A 24,913-nucleotide genomic window follows, 5' to 3' on the forward strand; every position below is an offset into this window, starting at 1 on the left:
TTTAGTGCCAATTGCATGGAGGAGCACGCTACCCAATCAAACCACGAGCCTTTACTCGAAGTTAAATGGTGCAAACATCTTGAGATAGTGTTGTCAGCAAGAATGTTGTCTGCGTTGCGTTAATATAAGAGGGGTTCGATCGTTGGGGAAATAACGTTTAATTGAGGTCTTGCTACATAGCAACTTTGTCCAAAGGCTTTGACGCTGTTGTTGTTGTTGCTCTTGCATACATAACATAAGCTCTGATCAGGAATGCGTACCTCATTTTGGGATTTTAAACTGAAAAAATGCAAACATTGGCCCTGGGCATGACATTTTGGATGATCCGAAAAAACTATTTATTTTGTCATAATAATCCGAAGATATGACGTCACAGGAAGTGACGCTACTTCAACGATGCCACGTCAACGCTTTTTTCGCCAAAGTTGAGGTGACATTGGGCGAGGTCACTTGGTACCCTAACAAAGGGCTACATTATTGCATAATGTTAAGGATTCTAAAATTTTCCAGTCCCAAATTGTCATTAATATTCCAACGACCTCAAATCAGACCATTTTCAATCCAAAACTCATCCCATGCTCTGATTTTGTGGGACAATATTCACTTGGTTGTCACAGAATCCTGGCCCAAAAATCCTAATTATTTTATGTGGATGATAGCTAAGGGTTGGTTGTTTTATGGGAAACCTGATTAATCTTCCTCAACTTGTATTTCTACCTCGTATAAAATGCCTCGTCTTTTTCATTTCTAGGCCAAGCAGGTGCCTTTTCTTGCCTAGCTCTCATAGCTGCGTCGCTTCGGTAGTTCGCTACTCTATCGCATGTATATGTACGTTTAAGTTCTTTCCCACCGTACGTCATCAACCGTGCTATAATCGGTTGGCTACGTAATCGGTTGAAGAATAGTCTTAGCAGGGATTTACAATAAAGTTACAAGAATGACTGTTGCACCCTTTAACTCCAGCTCTATCTCCTGCCAACATCAAACAAACCAAGTTGCTCCTCTCAATAGCCCTTCCCCATAACCCCAACCCCAGCCCTACTTCCAGCACCTCACCTGGCCCAACCTTTCGATGTTAATTTGCTTTTCTCCTTTCCCACGTTTGCCATTGCCCACACATTCCCTCTGTTTTCACCGGGACACCTCGGGACATCTCCGTGCTCCCCGCTGGCCTCAGTCGCTGCCATTGCTCGTCGGGCGATGGGCGACCTCCTCGATAACGGCCGACTCGGCCACTCCGCCCGTTTCCAGGACGTGCTGTTGTCCTTTTTCTGGCCCCAGCGCTAAACCGTCGGCCTCCTGAAGATCCTTGACCCGCGGGTCTGCACCGTGGGAATTCTCCTCCGGTTGCTCCGACGGCGAACCCTCCGCGACCGCCGTGGCGGCGGCGTCGTCGGCGACCCCTGTGGCGACCCCTGTGGGGGCTTGGGATGCGGCCGACACGAGGGCCTCCGAGGAGGTCGCAGTCGAGGCCACCGTCTCGGCGGTCCGAGCGGGCGGGGGTTCGTCGCAGGGCGGTGGAGGAGGAGGAGCGGCATCGACGCTTGGCTCCGCTTCTGACGACTCCGGCTCTCCGTTGCTCGAGGTGTCGGCGTCATCGCGAGGGGACGTTAAGCTGAGCAGATCCGCGCAGCCAGAAGCGGCCCCAGGCTCTTTCTGCTGCTGATGCTGCTGCTGCTGATGCTGCTCCTGTGGCTCTGATGGCTGCAGCATCTCTGAGCTGAGGCCAAGTAAATCGTCGAGACCCGAGGACGGTGCAGGCGTTTGCACCACAGGTAGGATTAGCGATGGAGTGCCGTCGGGGATTCTGATTGGAGCTGCGATAAGGACGTCCGGTCCTTCAAAGCCCAGCAAATCATCGAGATTTGAACTGGGCGGAACAGGTGAAGAATCTGACCCAGGGGTCATTGATTGCTGCGACGATGGCTTTGAATCTTCATGAATAACCTGACCAGCATCTACAACACTCAAGACTTGAGCTGGTGAAAGAGGGGAAAATACTTTCTGCTGCTGCTCTTTCTGCTCCTGCTGCTGTTTCTGCTCCTGTTGCTGCTGTTGCTGCTCCTTCTGTTGCTTCTCCCGTTGTTGCTGCTCCCGTTGTTGCTGCTCTTGCTGTTGCTTCTGTTGCTGCTCCCACTGCTGTTGCTGCTGCTGATCTTTCTGCTGCTGCTGATCTTTCTGCTCCTGCTGCTGTTTCTGCTCCTGTTGCTGCTGTTGCTGCTCCTGCTGCTCCCGTTGTTGCTGCTGTTGCTGCTGTTGCTGCTCCTGCTGCTGTTGCTGCTCCCGTTGTTGCTGCTGTTGCTGCTCCTGCTGCTCCCGTTGTTGCTGCTGTTGCTGCTCCCGTTGTTGCTTCTGTTGCTGCTCCCGCTGCTGTTGCTGCTGCTGCTGCTGCTCCTGCTGCTCCCGTTGTTGCTGCTGTTGCTGCTCCCGTTGTTGCTTCTGTTGCTGCTCCCGCTGCTGTTGCTGCTGCTGCTGCTCCTGCTGCTCCCGTTGTTGCTGCTGTTGCTGCTGCTGTTGCTGCTCCTGCTGCTCCCGTTGTTGTTGCTGCTGCTGCTGCTGCTCCTGCTGCTGCTGCTCCTGCTGCTGCTGCTCCCGTTGTTGTTGCTGCTGCTGTTGCTGCTGCTCCCGTTGTTGTTGCTGCTGCTGCTCCGTAGGTGCAGCAGGAATCCGTCCGCCGAGGCGGGGTGATGGCGGGCGGGCCGGCGGCTTTCCGGACCCGGGGCTGGCTGCTTGAGGCTGCGGGCTCCGGCCTGGAGCCAGGCTCGTGGTGGTAGTGGTGGTGACTGCAGCGGAGGGAGCAGCAGCAGCAGGGGTGGACTTCTGCTGAGGCTTTGTGGACACCCGTGGGGAGCGGGGTGCAGCCACGGGAGGCGGGGCAGAGTGCGCTGCTGGTGCGAGTGTTGCTCCTGGCGCTGCTGCTGGTCGTGCGATGGGAGCTGGGCTTGCAGATGTGGCCAAAGATTGTCCTGTGAATGCAAGTCACATGCACGACGCGCTCGCATATGCAAACGCCCACGTCTGCTTCAGTGACGGGCAGTTATGTCAATGGCTGGGGAGGCACTGGCTTGTATCAGAGCCAGATTTACACACTGACAGGGCGTGTCAGATAGGCCCCCCTCAGTGAGGCAGATGTGATAGCTGCCTCCCCTGGTGCTTTTTCATTGCAGTTTCATGACGAGACCAGCGTGCCTGAATATCTTTATACATATGTAGAGGAGTAAAATGGGGACGTGACGTCATGTGTGCCGTTCATTGCGATGACGTCAAGTCTCCTAGAGTACTTAAGGGAGACCCCGTGATGAAAGCGGGGTCACTGTGGGAACGGGTAGAGTATGAAGGGTGAAGAGGGAACCAGGGGTAGAGAGGGATCGAGTGGTGAGTCTGGGGAGAAGCTGGTGGTGGTAGCCGATAGAGGTGCTCTCTCTCCGGTCGGTGGAGTCGGCAGAGTCCCCGATCCGACATGAGAGAGAGAGACTGGAGCTAGCCGGGCAGGGACCCGGACTCAGTGTAGGACCCCTAGCCCCTGGGAGTTGTGTACCCTGCTGTGTAATATTGTTAACCTTTAATAAACCCCTGGCGAAAGCCCATAACTTACCTCCGTCTCCGAGTACGTCCGTGGGAACTTCTCTACAACTGGTGTCAGAAGTGGGGTGAAATAAGTTACCTGGACTATGAAAGGCCAGGTCATTTAATGAAGGGGTCTACAAACATTACATTGGTGACATACTGAGATAGTAACAGGCATGCGCGTATTGCCCGAGCTCCATCCAGTTACTGAGGGGTTGCGCAATCAGAGGGGAGGCTGAACTCGTCGCTGCCTCAACTCTCGTCTCTCCCTGTATTTGCAGCGGAGCTCCGCAAATTTGGCAATTTTGACTATAAAATGTATTGGAATCGTACAGAAATTACATTAAAACACAGATCAGTGTAAAAATCTTAATATTTATTTCATGATATATTTTTTTGTAACAGCTATTTTTATTGGCGTAAGGCAGGTGAGGCTCTGCCTCCCCTGCCTCCCCTGGCCGCACGTGACTGGTGTGCTTGCACACAAACGCGGATGTACACATTGAATAGCAGTTGCTATGGGTATCTACACACTCCGATGTGACTTCCAGCTGTGCTCCTCGAACAAATATCTACGTTTGTCTGAGAAACTTGTTGTTGGTGACTTTTGTCGTGCTCATATTCGTCTTGCAGTCTCCTTTACCTTACTCGACATAAGTTAGGGCTAGGACTAACACTGGCAGAGTGGTCGTCTAGGTAGAGCTAAACCTTGGTGGCGAGTTGGTTAGGGGTAGAGCTGGTGCTCGTCGCTGTTTGGTTAATCTGGTGGGGCTTGCATTTAGTTGGCCGTTGTGCTCCACCCCCAAATCGCATCAGGTGGCTTTTTTTCGAATTCAACTACCGTCTCGATGTTGCCCGCACAGCAGGTGGAGAGCACATAGAGCGTTTATAAAAGTCTTAGTAAAACTTGATAACTCATTAAACCTTCGTAACTTTGTTGTGTAATTGTAACATGTTGCCATCGTGAAATACACCGCTTTGAAATTTGGTCCATCTTTTCGAAACACCCTGTATATATCACGACCGATTTTCAGTTACCGCGGCCCGGAGGTCTCGAGACTCGCTCCCGCCGGCAGGACGAGCGAGGCTTCTCGAGACGGCTCTTACCGGACGAGAGCAGCAGGGCGGCGGAGACGCCGGGCTGCGCGGCCGCTGCAGGCGATGGCGCGACGGGGTCGAGGTCGAGCAGCGACAGGGGGGACTCCCCGAGGGCGCGTGCCACGACTTTCGCCTGGGGCTGGGTGGCAGTGACGTCGGGCCACTGCAGCAGGTCGACGGCAGTGGTTTGCGTGACCGGAGCGGCGGCGAAGGCTCGGGGTGGAGCCGCGGTCGGTGCGTCGTCGCCCAAGAGGTCGACTGCGAGGGATTAAAAAAAAATGCTTTTTAAAATATTTTTACGCTTTATCCATCCCCCGCTGGATGACCGCCTCCTCATGCCCTGTCGGTCGTGGGATTGGTGGGGTGGGCGCGTTCACTGACCGACCACACTTCACCGTGGTCGGTGCTGGTCGGTAAAGCGACCCAGGACCGGTTCGGATATGTTTGCAGTGGTAGGGAATCAAACCCAGGTTTCTGGGTTCACAGTGCAGTGCGGTAACCACTGCGCCACTCCTGTCCCCATGGTGTCTATCACTTGACCGTAAATACAAACAGAAAAAAACATCTTCAAATATGTAACAACATTGTGTCTGTTAGGCGAACCGTTTTTTGTCTGATTTGTATTCCAATCGTGCGGTACCTGCACCTTGCTACGAGATCAAGTGCCAGTTCCGACCTCTCCCAGTGCAGCGTATCGGCGGCCCTGTGTTAGACAACGACCTGCAGTAGGAGCTATCAAACAACTGTTTCGTGGAGATCCCTTCCAGTGATGTTGTTCTATCCACGCGTCCTGCCACATACAGGAATGTTTGTCGCATGGCACTTAACAAACTCCAGTATTTTACATTCTCACATGCAATATGGAATGTATCCAAACGATCTGACAATACAAATGTATTGTCATCTGTGATTTCTATGCAGCCATCGGTGACCGGGCTCAGAGACCGGCCACTCTCTGTAATTGACGACCCAGTTTCACCACAGGTGGCTGAATCCCAGATACAACCTGTCTCATGGCACCAATAAGCGTCAAGGCAGAACACAATGGAGGGTGGGGTCCACCTGTAATAGGGAAAGCGGCTGATGAAAATTAGAGACACCTTCAACAAGCAAGGTGTCAGTCACCGTCAGTGCGGCCGGCTTCCTATAAATAGGAACCCAGCCACCCACCACCGCCCCCCCCCCCCGCCACCACCGCCCCCACCACCCCCTCCCCCCACCACCACCGCCACCCCCCCACCACCACAGCCACCCCCCCACCACCACCACCTCCACCCCCCCACCACCACCGCCACCCCCCCCCCTCACTACCCCCCCCCACCGCCACCCACCACCACCACCACCGCCACCCCCCCACCTCCACCCCCACCAGCGCCACCCCCCCCCACCACCACCGGCACCCCCCCCCCCGCCACCACCACTCCCGCCCCCACCACCCCCGCCCCCACCACCCCCCACCACCCGCCACTGCCACCCCCACCATCACCACCACCTCCACCCCCCCACCACCACTGCCACCCCCCCCACACCGCCACCCAACCCCCCCACCGCCACCCCCCCCCCCACCACCACCACCCTCCCACCACCACCCCCCACCACCAATACCACCATCCCCTCACCACCACGACCATCCCCCCCCAATACTCCCCCCCCACTACCACCACCCTCCTCCGTGTGTCTGCCCTGTGGGTCACATGGCATTTTCTGCCTACGATGTTACGGCTCTTGTGTGTAACCAACCACCTGGGTCATTTCTGAGAAGCAACCCTTGTACGATGAATAAAAGGGAAATTGGAATTTTATGCGGTGTTTGGTCACGGTCTGAATAAATCACGGCTGCTTTTTTTGGTAAACAAGGAAAACGTAGAATTATATTATTTTCTTGTTTGTGGGACATTAAAAAGTGGAGTAGAACCCTTATCTGTAGTGCTATGGGGGGGGGGGGGGGCAATATCGCAGATCCTATTGTCTGCGGGGTTATCTACAATTTTATCCACGGCGTAAAATATCGTAGACAACCCGAGGCTAACAGGAATTATTTGCCACGTAACTCCTCTTATCTGCGAAATAAATCGCGGATATAAAGATGTCACTCTGTGAACAGTTATGGGAAAAGTTGCGGATAATCTCAGATGAGAGGAAGAAAGAGGGCCATAGATAAGTCGTTTACGCAAACACTACAGCTGCTATGGATGAGAGGAGTTGCAAGGAATAGGACCACGGATACGAATACTTCTGCATAAGCCATTATGCACCACGGGGGCGGGATATTGACTACCTTGCCTGGTATGCAGGAGGTTGTGGGTTCGATTCCGACCCTGACGCCTGTTGTATATATGGAGTTTGCATGTTCTCCCTGTGGTCGTGTACATTTTTCTCCAGGTCCTCCTGGTTTTCCCTCCCCATTTAGAATCAATATGCGTTTAATGTCTTTGGCTGCTATAAATTTCCACGTGATAAGCAACTTCGTTGAGCTATCATTTGGGGACAGGACGCTAATTAATAAGAGATATATATCTCGGTGGGCCTTACCTGGTAAAACATATATATATATATTTTTTTATAGCTTTTGCAAAAATCCAGATTCGCCAGCAGGGCTCTGCGACCGGTATCGGTCCGTGGCCTGTTAGGAACCGGGCCGCACAGCAGCAGGAGGTGAGAGCGGTGAGGTCGCGCGTTGCCCGCCCCCGTTGTTTTATTATTTACCACTTCCATCCGCCCCTCTCTCCCGCACTGCACACTCGTCTCAGTCACAGTGTTGGTGAGTCCACAAGCTCTAGCCCCTAGTAGCCACAATGAGTAACAAACAAACGTCGCTGGAGAGCTTCTTTGAAAAGGGGGAATGATGAACCCCCCCCCCCACACCGGTCCGTGAAAAAATCGTCTCCCACGAAACCGGTACCTGGTGCCAAAAAGGTTTGGGACCGCTGAATTTTACACCACTCCACGACGCCAATTCACAATTGCACCCACGTCGCTGAAGCGTCTGGAAATGTACGTCCGAACTGGCCCACAGGTGGACACTGGCCGTGACTTGCCGAATCTCAACGGCTGAGGAGTGTGCAACGTGGGGGGTGGTGGGGGGGGGGGGTGGTTCTGCGTTCGGCCATCGTGGTGGCACGAGAGTAAGAGCCAAGCCCTTGCTCACCTGACGCACACGCTGGCGCCGGTGTCGACCGCTGGGGCCCTGCCAGCAATGAGGCCCACGGATCGGGGGCAGGGGAGGCAGCCCCAGACGGCCTCGCGGATGACTTGGAGTCTGCGGAACACGAGAGACGCGGACACGGACACTGATCCCCCCGTGTGTGGAGACCTTTCGCGCAATCGGGGCATGTGCTGTTATGAAGCGCTGTTGTCAAGCACTGTTATGAAGCGCTGTTATGAAGCGCTGTTATGAAGCGCTGTTATGAAGCGCTGTTATCAAGCACTGTTATCAAGCGCTGTTGTCAAGCACTGTTATGAAGCGCTGTTATGAAGCGCTGTTATGAAGCGCTGTTATGAAGCGCTGTTATCAAGCGCTGTTATCAAGCGCTGTTATGAAGCGCTGTTATGAAGCGCTGTTATGAAGCGCTGTTATGAAGCACTGTTATCAAGCGCTGTTATCAAGCGCTGTTGTCAAGCGCTGTCGTCAGGTGCTGTTATGAAGCGCTGTTATAAAGTGCTGTTATGAAGCGCTGTTATGAAGCGCTGTTATCAAGCGCTGTTATCAAGCGCTGTTATCAAGCGCTGTTATCAAGCGCTGTTATCAAGCGCTGTTATCAAGCGCTGTTATAAAGCGCTGTTATCAAGCGCTGTTATCAAGCGCTGTTATCAAGCGCTGTTATCAAGCGCCGTTATCAAGCGCCGTTATCAAGCGCCGTTATCAAGCGCCGTTATCAGGCGCCGTTATCAAGCGCCATTATCAAGCGCCGTTAGCAAGCGCCGTTATCAAGCGCCGTTATCAAGTGCTGCCGGCACTAATTCGGTCATCAATTTTTGTCTTCTCAACTGGTGACGTTTAAACATCACACTCAGGGCCGGATTAAGATTGGGCTACAGGGTACTGTGAGACCCCCGGTAATATTTTCAGAAGGAAAACAAAGTTAAAGAAAAATAAAAAGCATTTTTACACGGCTAACAACAAATAAAATTCAGCATTCACAAATGAAGCAACTTTTCACTTCATCTCTGGAGGTCCTCCAGCTGGCAGAGGCCCCTGGGCTGCAGCCCCTAAAGCCTCGTGCCTTAACCCGGCACTGATCACACTGGGTACTCATTTAAGGCTGAGTTGACCTAGTAGAGGCCCGGGACCGGTTCAGAAATGTGTTGCTCATGTACGCCATGAGCGGAAATCGGACTTGGGTCGCCAGATTCGTATAGCACCGCTCCCCTGAAAATGCACGCTCGCGCATGCCGACTCCGTGCCACGTGGTCACTCGCTTCCAATGGCAGCCCTGGGCGAGCGCAAGTCCAGTTATGTATCGCGAGCCTTGAGAATTAACCCTAACCAATTAATCGATCCATTGCGCCACTCCTAATGAAAGTTCGCATCCCATGGATACTGAATACGATTCTATGTTGTACAACGAAGGATATGTGGCATTGTGGACAGGTTAGTGTCTTTAGTATTTTTCTCCAATTTTATCCCAAATGTGCAAACGGCATCATGTCACGAGGCAACGGATTCGTTCGTATCACTCGCAGAGCCGTGCAACCCTTCATGTTAGATAACCATCCCACTGAAGCAAACATCACGTAACTTCTTCTGAGTGAGCTGTTCTGACCTTAATTTTTGTTTAAAAAAATCGCACAAATTCTATTTTAGCTATGTTAATCCGCACCATGTCTCGAGACGCGCATCCCTTTGTGTTGGCGAACTGACCCGCTGAAGCGGACACCGCAGAACTACTTCAGCGTCTCAACGCACCGGTGGCGGCAGGGCTTGCGGGAGGGATGCTCCATGGGTCGTTCTGAGCGACCGAGGGGGCGACCGTGTCCCAGACGTCCAGGGGCTGAGTCTGCTGCTGCTGCTGCTGTTGCTGCTGCTGCTGCTGTTGCTGCTGCTGTTGCTGTGGAGCTGTGGACCCCACAGTCAAAGGGGAACTGAAGCAATCTCCGATGTCGAGCAGAGGCAGCTGGGGAACAGCCGAGGGAGGAGAGGGGGTGGAAAGGGGAAAGCGAATCGAATCAAACCCACGCCTGTCAACCCTCATCAGTGCCCTAACTTATTGCAGACCAAGTCAGACCTTATTGGTCACCCCGTGCCCTTCTAAATTTCAAAGTCCCATCGCAAAGGAGAAACACAAACAGATAGACAAACATGTTTTGCTTTGCCCGTACTGAAACGTCTGTACGCCGTGTGGACCTGAACACTCAATTTCCCTGTACACGAATACGGGGCTAACCACGTGGGTTGCCGTGTATGCAAATCACGAGTACGTTTGGCATTCAAGCAAGAAAAAAAGGATGTGTTCACTCTTTATGCGTTACAACTTAGAGAGTGCTGTTTGTTGCTGGCCGTGTGACGTTTCGGCGCCCATGGGCCTGTGCTCAGAACTGTGTTGAAGTATGGGGGCGATGTTGCGATGTGGATGAATCCAATTAGGACTTTTTTTATTTTGGACCGCAGCGCCGGCATGCAGGAGGCCTTCATCCAGCAATGGATTTACAAAGTTTGGTCAATTATAATTATTATTCGCAGTCTAATTAGGCTCAAGTAATGATATTACCTCGACCGTCGCGGCTTCCTTGGTTGTCGCGGTGGGCTGCTCGGCTCTGATCTCCGCACGTGGCTCCTGGTTCGACAATCGACAAGAGCAAAAATGTGTGAGACGGTCTAATTATAGCGTGTTTTGCAACCACATTATTACACATACCCCACATCCCCCAGTACATGCACGCTCAACCATTTTGTACAACCAACGCTTGATGTGCCCCCCCCCCCGGCACATTGTGTGGGTCGTGGGAGCTATTTAACCATACTTCATCGCGCAGGTCAATGTGGGTTGGTGAAGGCAGGGAGCACGAGCCGTGGAAACACATGAGCACAGAGCAGCAATGGGATAATATGCATGGCCGTCTGCTGCCGATCACGTCGCACCCGCAGCAGACTACGACAACCCGGGGTGCATTGCTGGGTCGTCATTCTGCGTGCGCTATCCCAGGCTTAAACCCGCTTAGCTTCCGAGACCCGACGAGGTCAGAGCGCATTGCCGGTGAGTTGGTCGCGCAGGGTCATCGTGGTCGTGTTCCGATCCGTGGTGATGCTCTGCATCGTGAAGTGGGTGGATCGTGTGCTGTTGTGCCCTCGGAAAAGCTAAGCCAAAAAAGTGTGGTGGGTTTCGTTGATCGGGTTCAGAACCTCACCTGCTCCGCCGGCACCGAAGGATCGGCTGCTTTCTCCTCTGCCCGATGAGGCTGTTCTCCATGCTCTGTGCCGGCAGCCACTTGGGGAGACGATGCTGTGGTAGCCACACGTAGAGACAATCGTCAGTTCATTACTCGGTAGTGCCTAAGATAAGATGCCATTCCGATTACCATAGTGTCCACTTAATCAATTACTCGGTAGTGCCTAAGCTATGATGCCATTCCGATTACCATCGTGTCCACGTTATTAATTACTCGGTAGTGCCTAAGATTACCAGTCTCCAGATTACAAGTCGCATATTTTCCCCGGCATTTCAAGCAAATGTATTGTTATTCTGCAAAGCAGGAATTCCAATCCTGCGGAGACAGAACGTAATTTCGTTCATATTTTCCGTTCCCCGTCGTGCTCCATGGAAGCGAGTGATGAGTTTGTGTGTGCGGAACTTGAACAATTGGGAAGGCCTGTTCAAAAAGTCAGGAACCGGTCGCCGCTCCCAAAGCAATGTTGGGTAACGGGCACACTGATTGAGTGGCACACTGATTGAGTCGCACGAATGGGGTCACAGCGGGGTGGCCGAAGTGCGAACATTTGCCCTCCTTGCTCAGTGCAAAGGGCAAAGTTCAATCCTCACTCCACCGCGTTGAGTCTCCACTAGAGGGAGCTTCTAGGGGTATTTGGTCTCTACACGTAACCTGGGCGATCCATTTCATTGTGGTGAACTCATTAACTTAACACCGCTGGGTGGATAGAGGGGGGGGGTTTAAGAGACTTGTCCCATTGTTTAATCAACTGCTTCGTCGCGACATGAAATCGAACCAGCGAATCTGCACGACAAGTCCAGTGCGCTGAACATCACGCCACTACAGCTCCTTTCGTTCTCAGTTTAAAAAAAAGAAATCGTTTTTTTGCTGCCCTTGGCATTTCTCCGTGTGCGTTTCTATTTATTTGATTAAAAACCAGACAAACAAACAACGATTTCGACGACCCAAACGTGGGAGCCCGCGACGCGCGTCTGCGTACGCGGTCGCTGAGCGGCGGGCGACCCCCCGGAGCCTCCTCCGTCTCCTCCGTCAGACGATGTGGAGACCAGCGCCTCCCTGGGCCCGGGGCTGCGACTGAGCCCGCCCAGGAACTGCGCGGCGCCCCCGGGCTTGGCCTTGCTCTGCGCCATGCGCTCCTTCGTCTTGAGCGCCAGCTCACGCTTGGACTGGAGCAGCGCTTCGTCCTGGTGGCCAAACGGCAGCAACAGCAGCGGAAGGATGCAGAGAGCGTTCAGTCCAGGCTGAATCCCCCCCATCCCCCCCCCCCCCACCACCACACCTCTTACGAATAATCGCAATGTAACGCAATTTTTGTTCCTGGGTAGTAAGTGTTATTTTCGAATTGCTTATGCCACAAAAGTAGAGAAAATGGCTATTATTACCCACGAGCTTTTGTGACCAGGACTTTATGTGAGGGAATGACACAAATGCGCACCACGTTTTCTCATTGCAAATAGGTACATTTCAAAATATCACTGTCCTGGTCACAAAAGCAAAGTTTGTGGGGAGTAATAGCCATTTCCTGTACTTTTGAGGCATAAGCAATTAGAAAATAACACTTACTACCCAGGAACACATTTTATTTTGTTACACCGTGTTATTAATGTAGTGGATTATTAACTTTTCTTTTTGTGTCCTGGTCACAAAAAGCTAATTTGTGGGGAATAATAGCCATTTTCTGTACTTTTCAGGCATAAGCAATAGGAAATAACACTTACTACCCAGGAACAAAAATTAATATTTTGTTTATTACACAGTGCAATCCACCATCCACCTGCACACAAACCAATCTCGTCCGATCCATCTTGCTCAACGGACGTGCCCTGCGATGCATTCCATTAGCTGCCACACAGGTGGGCTGCATTTGATCCTCATGGACATAACAGGGCTATCAATGAGCGTCATAGCTCATCGGATTCCTCCGGTATCAAGCTCCCGATTCTGTATGGTCGACGGAATCGGACAGGCCGGAGCACCCCCAGCCCGTGACACGCGTCGAGGATTAACGCCGCGCACACCTGCAGCAGAGCCACCAGCTGCTTGGACTTCTCGCGCACGTTCACGCCGTAGTCCTTGCCGTCGCGGTCCACGAAGCGGAACTCCTGCAGCATCTTGAGGCCGGACAGGTGCTCGCGGCACTGCTCAGTCACCTGCGGGAACGGGCGAGCCGGGCGACCCTGGTTTGCGAGGAGGCCCTGTCGCTTCGTCTCGGCGAGGACGCAGGAGAAACGTGGGGAGGGCTCGGTGACTCAGAGCGCCGGGCTTTACACCTTTTACATGACGCCGAATGCGCAATCAGAATGAAAAGTGAGGAGGTACGATATGTAGAGAAGCGTGGGCACATCTGAACTCGTCGTGCGTCGTGCGGTTGTTAACCCACGGGCGAATTAGGGAATTCCCACGCCGTGTTGGCCATCAGGGCCGTTTGACTATAGCCAGCAAACGAGTGTGGCGCGTTGACAAAGATTGTATTCATACGTGCCCACTGGACGAATCTAATTATTACCGAGACAGCTCATCCTCCTCTTCAGACATGCCCTCGACGCTTTCCACGACTTCATTCAACATCGCAGTGCGACAGCACTACGCTCAAACTGCTTTGAGATCCCATCAGGCGGTGAGCTCGGAAATCGAGTGACAAGAACGGTAAGAATGTTGACATGAAACTGCCACGATAACCTACATATTGGGTTGGGAGTCCTACTGCTAACATCCCAGATTCCGGGGCGGGGCGGGAGGGGGAATCACGACGATGACGTTTGTGGTGGTGATGTTCTGGCCGTACAAATGATCCCCCGTGACCTTCCCTGCACTCTCAACACCACCACTGCCGCGCCACGAACCTTCTCGTTGCCGATTTGGGTGAGGCATTCGAGCAGCACCAACGCCTTGTAGACGTGACGCCAGTTTCGTCCCCCATCGCTCATCCTCTTCCACAGCATGGTCATCACCTGCGGTGCGAACATTCGCGCGCGGCGCCACTCGTCAGCCGCTCCATCCACGCAGGGTTCAAGGCAGCGTCAAGAGTGAGTGATTCGCACTCAAGACTTTGAATGGTCGCTGTCCGTGGTGCTGAATAAAAGTGGGTCACTTTGTCATTACATTCTTTACGTGGTCAGGCCTACTGAGCTCCATAACTCTTTTTCAGAAGAGATCGAGTCACAAATGATAGCTCAACGAAGTGGCTTGTCACGTGGAAATTTATCGCAGCCAAATACCATAAACTCATGTTTCTAAATGTGGAGGGAAAAACCGGAGAAAGCGGAGAAAAATTAACGCGACCACGGAGAGATAGAAATGCAAACTACAAATATACAGGCATCAGGGTCGGGAACGAACCCACGATCTCCTGGCGAGGTAGTTAACATCTCGCCACCATGGCGCCCACAAATAAGGTAGCCTCTTGGTCGAAATTTCTAAATCGTAGCTTCGACAACATGTCTGCTTTATTTATTGACGAAGTTTTGGCTTTCACGAACACACAAAACTGAATGCATCATCCCAGAGTAAATGGCAATGTCATTTTGTGTACGTCCCACACCGTGGGATTTTAAAATATTTTTGTGAAACCCAGGCAGCCCTTGCAAAGGAGGAAATGTTGTTTCATGTGTCTCAATCATTTTATTTAATCTCATTGGTAAACAAAGAATACCGATCAAGAAAGGTGGTCAGATGATTTATATCAGAATTACAGCCGCAATTGGTTGACTTACTATGTACGAGTAAAAAAGTCATGTCATGATTACACTATCCGAAGCTTTCGTGACTGCATGAATTACTCTTTGGTTTTTTCGGTAAAGTCACGTAGAAAGAAATTTCACAATTTATTACATATGAAAAGTGTCTGAAATGTATGTCCCAAATTGTGGAACTGCCAGGTGGGGTCATTCGTTGTACCACAATGACCGTGTGTTTCTCCCTGCTCAATGGAACCTTGAGTGATGCTCATCTCTGATGGCTACCTTTGAGTCAGCGGTAGAAAGTCCACATTCACGCGGCGAGGGCCAGTCCAGACAATTAAATCCACTGTTATGGACTGCCCACAAAGTGTGCAGAACGCACGTAAACTGTCCCGGTGTAACAGGCCGTAGAATACCCACAGGCTGTAGTATACCCGGGGTCAAAACGGCCTAGGCTAGATTATACCCGGGTATATTATGGCCTAGGCCAATTTATACACTGGGGTATATTATGGCCTAGGCCAAATTATGCCCCTCTAGGCCAAATCATACCCCCATGATAGTAATAGTGTTGAGCGATATACACATGAATTCGCTGTGTCCATGATCTCGGCATCTGTTTCCCAGACTCTATCACGAGAGATACCAGAGGTGTTACATATTCATTGACATCTTGGTCCAAGTAGTCCTGTAGTTCTTAGTTCCTAACCCTAACCCTATTCCGTGACTTCTGATAACACTTCAATGGAATTTCACGCGTATTCCACTTCACTGGCTTCGACTGCTTCTAAAAATGCTTCAATTGATCAAATTGAGATTCTTACTTCCATTTATACGCTTTTTAGATATCGATTGAAGTTCGTTGTCGGCTGTTCTCTGTATGGATAATTGCCTTTGAACTTTCACATGGGGCATATTCTGGCCTAGAGGGGTATGGTCTAGTTTAAACCCCCGGGGGGTGTAGTTTAGCCTATAGGACACTTTATCCCCCCGGGTATACTCTGGCCTGGGCCAAACTATACCCGGGTTTAATCGGAGCAGGGGTTATTTAAGCCTATTACACCGGGTTTAGTAATGTACATTCTTCATTTAATGGACCATCCAAGGCGGTTTCCTGCTCAAGTAAGGATGAGGCGGTGTCCACCTGTTTTGTATCGCCCTGAACCAGGAGTCAGAATTCCACATTTCACTGACAGGAACGGGTCAATCATTATAAGCATATTCATATTTAAAAATATTATCATCCATGTGCTTCGTATTTTCATTCAAATGTATTATCCATCACGACGGTGCATAATACACTTTGCACCACGCTGCTGTACGGTGTTGTATGTGGAGGTCTCTCGCCCGGAACATCAGTGTGCCATGTATTTGTCAGATATAAGGAAACATTTGACAGCGTCTGACAGGAAGCCCTATGGGCAGTGCCGCACCGATTTAGATTCTCGCAAAAAAATGGTCTCGCTCCTTAAGGCTCTGGATCAAAAGTTCAGAAAGCATAGTGATAAAAAAATTACGAACAGACAGAATGGTTTAGAGATTCATTCCGTGTCAGGCCGGGATGTCCGCTGCTGTCACCAATTATTTCCAGCATCTTTCTTGAGAACGTGATCACGCACCGCAACAGCTTGTGGTGGATTTGACGATGGAAGGGCCGATCAAAAAGCCTAAGATTTGCTGATAACATTGACATGCAGGGCTGAATATTAGCATCACGTAGGAGACGAAATGGTCGAAAGGCATCAGAAATGTGCCATGTATAGACAGAGCAAAGCTGGAGTCAATCACTTCAAGAAACTTAGACGCACGATCCGCACCGATGCAAGATGCTTTTTTTACTTTTACTTTTCTTTTTACCTCTTACCTGGAAAATCCCTTGAGATGGAATATCTTATTTCGCAAGGGCACTCATGCAGTAAGGTTCCGACTTTCTTGCCACCTGCCAGATGCCACCAAAGGCTTTCTTGAAGTCGACAACACCCGCATATACGGACAACGGGACGTCATGTGTAAAACGACAACATGAACGCTCCAGACAAAATGCCCTCGAGTATGACTCTCTCTATAGCTCGCTCCGGTAGAGGACTTTCCGCCAGCAGTGCAGCGATGAGCAAGTGATTGCAGGGCAGGTGCACTTTTATTAATAACTATGATGTTTCGTTGTCGAGTATCTTAGCGTCCATCATGAAAATTACATCTTGCAAGCAATCGCCTAGGTGCCACAGACAATCTGGCAGCCAGCATCCAGGCAGTGAGCCGGCACAATTACCCAAGCTTTGCCGCCCTCTAAATATTAAGATGTTTTCAGTCAAAGAATGAGTGTTTATACCTTTACTTTTATCAACAGACCACACCCTGCCCAATGAGAACCCAGACTTGGGTTTTCTGTTGTTGAAAAGAGCCGTCCAGAAGCCACAAAGCAGACTAAATCTCTATTTATAAGTACTCACTGCACATATTAATAGGCTGTTGCCTGGGTGGTGAGATCGCACCACAAAGCCGTGAGTTTATAACTGGCGACGTGTCAAGAGCCACGTTAATTAAGGGGGGGGGGGGGGGGATATGGACCACAGTGTGAACAACATATCCACACTTTAGGATATTTCAACAACCCCTTAATGAGTGTTTTGCACACGGTGAGAAAATAGAATAGCCACACCTAAGGTGATAAAAAACATCAGAACGGATATCCAGGACTGACAGATCAGCAATCCACCTTGCTGTACATAAACAACTTCTGGGCTGCACCTTCATATATAACCATAAAAATCGTGGTGAGTTTTATAAATCGCGTAGTCGTTCATGCAATTCCGAATCACAATGGCTGAGGAACGAGAGGCAAGCTGGAAGGCAGCCAGGTGGCGAGCCGATGGTGGCGAGCCGATGCCACAATTGTCTAAGCTCTGCAGTCTTCTATGTATTAAGATGCTCCAGCCAATGTAACGAGTCGGTCCACCTCTCCTGACATTAACAGGCCACACCCTGCCACCTCTATGCCCTGGCGATTGGGTTACCTACACCACTCGTTTTATTCCAGCATAGATGCCAGTGTTTCGTGTACTTCTGGATTCTTGGGCAGTCGGAATGTAAATGCTTTTTAAGGTTTCCCTGGTTAGTGAACTGCACTATGAACCCGGGTGACCCGAAATTGATTCCCCGTCACGGCCGATGTTAGTGGCGAGCGGTAACTGAGCCCGTGCCGAGTGCTACCTTCACCCAGCCTCATCAACCAGCGTGGTGAAGTTTCGTAAAACAACAATCGTGACCAGTACAGTGTGAGCTTTTCATTCAGCAGTGGATTGATAAGGAGCCGTGAATTGCCATTTTATTATTGTGGCTGTCGTCTATGTAAATCCGTGTTCTTGTCACCAAATCTGGCAGCAAATAAAAATAGCCACCCGATTGTTTGCTGCCCGATTGTATCTGTGTTACTCTTTGATGTGTTTGTTGTTTCCCACCTCTAGACCTCTGGTCTTAAACAATCGGCCAATCGCTGTCAACCAGCGACGTAGCTATTGAGTGTGCAGGCAGTGCAATTGCACCCACAGGTTGAAGGGTGCCCAGGCACTGGGCTATGAAGGAGGGGGGGGGGGTAAAAGGGGAGGGGTGGGTTAAAAAATGGACGGTCCCCACCCCACTTCATTGCCTCCACTCGGTGCCCATGACATGCAAATAACATGCTACACCGCTGCTCCCACCACATGCAATGGGATCTGTCTTGCATGTGGCCGGTTTCTGGGAACGCTTTTTCAGCGCGTGTTCGTTTCCCCCGGCAGTTGATTCATCGGCCGCGTGACAGCGTCCCGTTCCGAGGCGCACGATGACGCGACGTCACGTGACGCATCACGTGCGGTGGGCATTGCGTCACAGGACGGCGTCACAGGACGGCGTCGTCGGCTGGTGACGTCACGGCGCGTAACGAGGTCATCCGTCGCCTTAGCGCCGCGTTTTTGTCGCAAAGTTTTTTTTGCTTTAAATCGAGAAACCCTTGGATGAATAAGAATAGGTTTTAGCCTTTCTGGCAATCAACACGGGAGGTGTTATGATGTTCAAACACCAAATGGATACCTGTTGCGAGGCATCAAGTCTGCATTAACCGCACGCAATTGTGGCAAAACATGCAAAGAAACGTGCTCTGATCTGACACGCATTGTCTGTGGAAACTGATTGTCCTCCACCAGAGACAGCCTGCTTCATGGCCTCGTCTCATCGCCAATGTTAGACCCGAGAATGCCAAAAGGCGAACAGTACAAAGGCAATGCAAGAATAGCTCGCGTAGAGCCGTCATTTCTATTTGGTGTGTGAACATCTCAACACTTGAAAGCGTAAAACCCTATTCCTATGTTTCATCATTTTTGATGCTGGTCTCAGATGATACCCTTTGATAAAACTGGCCAATTTTCTCTAGGATACTTCGGCAACAGCTACGCAACTTGAAGCTCAACTTTCGTTCACATTTGACCATTGCTACGAGGCTCATGGTGCCCTCCCCCCCCACCACCATCGACGTTACAAACAGACAGACACACCCGACGCATTATCGCGTTCAACCTCCGTTTGTTGGAAAGTGTTTTTTTTGTCAATCCAAAGTGGTATGTTGACGAACAATCGCCGCGTGCGTCCGCAATTCACCTCTTCGTAAGCGACGCTGTTGTAGGTCAGCTCGGCGATCTCTGCCATCAGGGAGCTGGACGGGCCCCAGGGGTCATTGGAGGTCGCCTCGCGCACCTTTATCTCGGCCTCCGAGTAGTTGTTGACAATGTTCTTCACCTGACGCCGCAGAGAGAAGGCCATCTCTCCTGTATCCCGTTGCTGCCGCTGATGCTGATGCAGCTGTCCCCTTCTCTGGCTCTTGGCTCAATTCTGAGGAGAGACGAGAGCGACGCCATCAGGGCTTGGAAACAGGTTTCGTTAATGTCACCATCATCGCCGTCATCCTCATGACTGTCAACATGTATATCCCCCCCGCCGTCAATAGCAGTGGCCTACAATCGCCCAGGAACATGTCACCGAGTACTTGCTGCATTGGGATACTTGTCCAATCCCAAACATGATGATCACTTTGCATGTGGGAGTCTCCGGAGAACACCCACCGTGCATACGAGGGGCTACAGCACCCAAAGTTCCGCCACCTCCTGGCCACCTTCTGGCCACCTCGCAGCTCGTTGGGCTTTGAGAGTTTGACAAATCTCTATGCGATTTACCAACCCTTGCCTCCCAAGTGCTACAGCACAGGCAAATCATTCGGTGTCAAGCGGACTCAGCTGATAACGAGCATCACCACTACGTGAAGTTTATTTCCATCAGTAGTTTACATTCATCCGAGCAAAACTGTAGAATGATTTATTCATTCAGCTCTACAAATCAAAGGCAGTTAAACCTAAATTAGATAAATGTCTTCAACGGCCAGGTCTCAATAATTGGCGGAATACATCATTTTGAAGGTCAGTTATCAGAAAAATGTAATTGGACAGCAAAAGTTTATAAGATCCAAAAGTTGGTCACGAATAAATAATAGACATCAATGTGACACGAAGAATGTAGCCGCAGTACCATATGGGGGTTAATGAAAAATACTTGTGTTTGTATGATCTTCACCATTAAAGACAATTACACAATTTTAAAAAGAATATAATGATGAAGAATACCACTTAGAAACGTTTCAAGAATTTTAATAACGCATTCGAGGTGCATTTGGAGATGTGTTTATAACTCGTGCTCGCTTTATATCACGAAGCTGGAGATTTGCTTGTGTACAATTTTCTGCCCGTGGACAAGTTTTGAACGCATTTAGTTTTGAAAAATATTAGGTGAGGGAGACCGTATTTTGAGAAACCCATTTCAACTTAGAGTGACCCACTCTATTCTCAAAGCTGGGCAGGTGATCGCCGCTCTCACACTTTCAAAAGTGTTGGCATGCATAATTTTTTGTTCATGTATTTATGCATAGAAAAAAATAGGCCAAAATTTATCAGGATACAAATTTGCAAGACTGCCTTGATTAGGAAGCTTGACACAACTGATTAATAAACAACTTTACTTGTGCGTTCCCTTCTCGAGGTCATGGCTTCAATTATTGTAAGGGCCCTTACGTGAACAAAACAATATATTCCACGGGGACCTGTCATTTTAGCTGCGTTAATATTCCATGGATGCTGTCGTAGTGGTGGCGGTTGGCAGACTGCACTTGCGATCCCGGTTCGATCTACCAGCGTGACGAGAGAAACAATGGGCAAGTTGATTTACGCTCGTGTTTCACCAAGTGTGGTGTTCTGGCTTTACCGATAACGTGCTGAGCGTTTCATTTACGAAGCTTTCGCCCCGCACCACTGCAGGGCACCTTCAGGATGTTAACTACTTCGCCTGCTATACAGGAGACCGCGGGTTCAATCCCGACTCTGATGCTTGTTGTATGTTTGGAGTTTGCGTGTCTCTCTCTCTCTCTCTCTCCCCATGGTCGCGTGGATTTCCCCCCCCCTCCACATTTAGAATCAATATTCGTTTCGAGTAATTGGCTGCTCTAAATGTCCAAATGGGTAAGCCACTCCGTTGAGCTATCATTTGTGGCCAGGTCACTTCTGAAAAAGAACTATACAGCTCAGTGGGCCTTACCTGGTAAAATAAAACACGGTTTAGTAATAGTTTAAATTCCCTCCGCCTCAGTCCACGCAGGAGTATAAATGGGTCCACATCAGCAAGTGTATCGGCAGGTCCTGTTTGGGCAGGTAAAGTGTGGCTTCTCGCACATCCTTCAGTCTGACTAGTGTGGAAGAGTAGGCCCAATACGGTACCCCTTCGAGGTGCTTTCTAGAGCTCCCAGGATTTGGAGGCCCTTCCGCCAGCCGTGGCATGAGTCAGAAATTACAGGGCTGCACTTTAACCTGTACTTAATGCAGCATTTTATGTTTTGGAAGTCTGGATATTTTTTTCAAGAAAATCGGAGATGGAATGACCGAGGTGTGGTTAAGTCACTGCGAATTCTACGCTCAGGACATTTTTTCGTCTAAAAATAATACCCCTCACTGCAATGCGCAATGACAAATCATTTGGGCCCCGTGTAATTATGAGGGCCCTGTGTAATTATGTGGCTGCTTGCTGTTGTTCCGTCTTCAAACCGGGCACGCACACAGGCGGCGACGCGTCTTGCCTGCCGGGGTAGTCGTGTGCCTTTTGTTGAGCCACATGAGACCCCACGATCGTAGAGAACTGACGTATAATCACCTTGATTTCCACACATTCCACACAACAGCTAATGCAAAAGTACAGCACACTGCCAAACTAAAGCAAGACAATGACTAGGTCATGGCACAACTATTTACTGTATTTTTCATTTTGAAAAAGTGGATTGATGTGCAATGTCCCTGTGATGTGTATATACGTGGGGCATTGGACATGTATGTACAGCCCACTGTCAATCCCCTGCTGGATGAGGGCTGTGTGGAAAGTGGGGAATTCATACTCTTCGGTTCTTTCGGTAAAGTCACGTAGTTAGAAATTAAATTAAATAAATCACGACGTTTGGATCGCAACACAAGCAATCGTCATCAAGTGGGACAACCACAGGAAGAAACAACTGCTGGAAGAAGGCGAGAGAGCCGGCGAGAGAGCCGCCTTCTTCAGCAGTTGTTTCTTGCTGTGGTTGTCTCACCTGACTACGTGACTTTACCGAAAGAACCAAAGAGTATGGATTAACTGCAGTCACGAAAGCTTCAAATCAAGTGGGGAATTATTTGCCCACGCGTCAACGCTGGTCATGCTGGGTGCATACCGGCGGGCAGCGTGAGACCTTGGAGCCCAGTCAAGTACAATAGAACAATTACTTCCCCTGTACTGCCCTCTGCTGATAAAAGTAGCCTCCCACCACTAGCAGCTTACGACGCCGGGCTTTGTGGCACGGTGCCACTAGCCAGGCTCAAAACGGCTTAGCTTCCATGCCGGGTGAGCTGGTCACAAGCGCACGGCACACGCATCGAATGGCGTGTTCAGAATCGATGCACTTCTTTTTAACTCGTATGCGTTGCACGCAATGGGTTTTTCTTCATGGGCCGGAGATTGCGTGCGAAGGGGGGTGGGTGGGGCAATGCCCTCGCCGAACTGGACACCTTTATTAATTCATTTTGAGTCGTTTACAATTAAGATTCAAAATAAATAAATACATTCATTATATGCATCCGCGATTCCCAATGTGAGGTACAAAGCGAACCCCACGCCCCCACCAACCCCCCCCCCAAAAAAAAGTCGAACTCCGCCTGTGGTTTTCGCGACCCTTGCAGCCACGAGAAGGCGCGTGCGTCTCCACCCGCCACTGTCTCATCTCATTTACATCGAATCCCGTCCCTGTATCGCGACGATTCACGAAATCCTCGACGGCGAATCGTTTCAGAACGCATCCAGTGTTCGCCGCGCTTGCAGGGACGGTGGGTAGCGTATCTTGCATGGTGAGTTGTAACACTGCACTGGTACACACACACCCCATGGCAATTGATATACGCACCACAACTGTGCCTCCCCTAGGTCATCTCAGGCTTAACTCGCGTCTCTTCTACATAGGTCCAGTTGTATATCCTACATGACGTGAATATTAACACTGGGGGTTTTAACAAAACGCTCGGGCGTGTGTATCTCCCTTCCACACAACGAGCATCACAATTCATTTTCTTAAATACGTGCAGTGCTGACCGCCATAGGTGCTCGCTAACAGTGGTCATTGCCCCGGCAGTGAATGTATATGATGTAGGGCAATACTGCTACATTTATACTTCATGTTTTATACACAACACAAATCACTGACAGTAACTTTAAATGCGTAATGTGCGCACTATATTGCAGTATAACTCATTGGCCTTATTTAATTATAAACATCCTCAATATAACCACTTCGTGTGCTATTGAAAAAAATACACATTTGTAATGGTGGCAAACAACGCTCAAATGCAAATTAAACGATTTATTGTTGTCGCTGAAGAAGTAACATGTTGATTATACACAATATATATATAGAATGGCAGAACTCCCAGCATCTTCAGATGTGAATAGTTCTGATTTGCTACATTCTGTAATCTTCAGAATGTATGCAACGTGCACATCATCCTCCTAAGCGGCATTCATGATGCAATGTCACTCACACACACACATGCTTAGGCATTACATTGAACCAGTTCTTTCAGGGTCGCTAGCTCGGTAAAATGTCAGCGCCCGGCACACGACAACCAGTATAAATCTGTCGCTATGGGTACACACACATGCATACACACAAAAACAAAGGTACCCAATGTTGCCTAACACAAGCTGTTGGGGAAAGTGCTTGCTGTTGGAAAGCCCCCTATGAAGGCCGGAACGCCACACCAGTGTGGTGCGGGTGGCTAACACCACGCCCGTCCGCCTTTGTCTCCCCTATGCTGATGTTTACACACCGCACGAGGTACAGTACCCATTTAAGGACTGAATCGACCTCGGGTGAAGGCCCAGGGCCGGATCAAATATTCGCCGCTGCTTTTGTTCGTGAGCCGGAGTCGAACTCAGTTCGCCGGGCCCGTTGCTCAGTGCGTCAACCACTACACTACACAGACACACCCGCGTAGTAACACACGTGCACACACGCATGTTCCACACCCCGCATACAGATACAACTGGGCGTACTACGGCAGTCACACAGGCGCCACAGTGTACGCGCGGGTGAGATTGCGTACCCGGTGACGATTGCGGTTGTCCGTGTGAAAGTGGCTCTGCTTTGTCTGATGCGATGATGGACGGACAAACGAGCCCTACCTGCCCCGCTGTCGATGCACAAGCACGAAGCCTACCTAGGCGAGGGACGGTGCTTCTTCCTTGCCTTCGTTCTCGGGGTTCAATGAGGCAGAACCATTCGATTGGCGATTGGTGGGGGGGAGAGAGGGTGTGTGTGCTGTTAGTGTGTGTCACTGTGTATGTCTGTGCTTATTGCAGTGTGTGTGTGTTGCTGCGTAAATGCATTTAATTACTCGTGTTTGTGCCATGTGTACGTGTTGTGTGTAAGTATTGATGTATGCGTTCCTATGTTGTGCTGTGTGGTGTTTGTGTATAGTGTGTTATATGTTGCTGTATTTACTGATGGGAACGGTATATGCATTGCATGTGCTGCTGCTGTGTGTGTTATAATTTGTGGTTGCTAGGCTGTGTGTCTATCTGGCAGGGTGTGCGTC

At 50.3% G+C, this 24,913-nt stretch overlaps 1 protein-coding gene across 3 annotated transcripts; it reads right to left on the minus strand.

The window, feature by feature from the left end:
• Positions 1-2: 2 nt before the first annotated feature.
• On the minus strand, positions 3-24,584 carry LOC144940988 (uncharacterized). 3 transcript variants are annotated; one of them, XM_078867461.1, is made up of 11 exons: positions 24,536-24,584; positions 19,365-19,595; positions 13,896-14,003; positions 13,071-13,202; positions 12,032-12,236; positions 11,011-11,105; positions 10,374-10,439; positions 9,572-9,779; positions 7,814-7,924; positions 4,675-4,923; positions 3-2,966 (listed from the first exon to the last, which is right to left on the minus strand). In XM_078867461.1, the coding sequence occupies exons 2-11, from the start codon at positions 19,524-19,526 to the stop codon at positions 1,174-1,176; spliced, it is 3,129 nt and encodes a 1,042-aa protein (XP_078723587.1). In that variant the 5' UTR covers positions 19,527-19,595; positions 24,536-24,584; the 3' UTR covers positions 3-1,173. The 3 variants fall into 3 exon arrangements, with proteins under 3 accessions (XP_078723587.1, XP_078723673.1, XP_078723763.1); XM_078867547.1 differs by having other exon boundaries at positions 24,501-24,576; XM_078867637.1 differs by lacking the exon at positions 24,536-24,584 and adding an exon at positions 24,422-24,496.
• Between the last annotated feature and the right edge of the window lie 329 nt (positions 24,585-24,913).

Source organism: Lampetra fluviatilis, chromosome 1 (genome assembly GCF_964198595.1).
Source record: "Lampetra fluviatilis chromosome 1, kcLamFluv1.1, whole genome shotgun sequence".
Lineage (NCBI taxonomy): Eukaryota > Metazoa > Chordata > Hyperoartia > Petromyzontiformes > Petromyzontidae > Lampetra > Lampetra fluviatilis.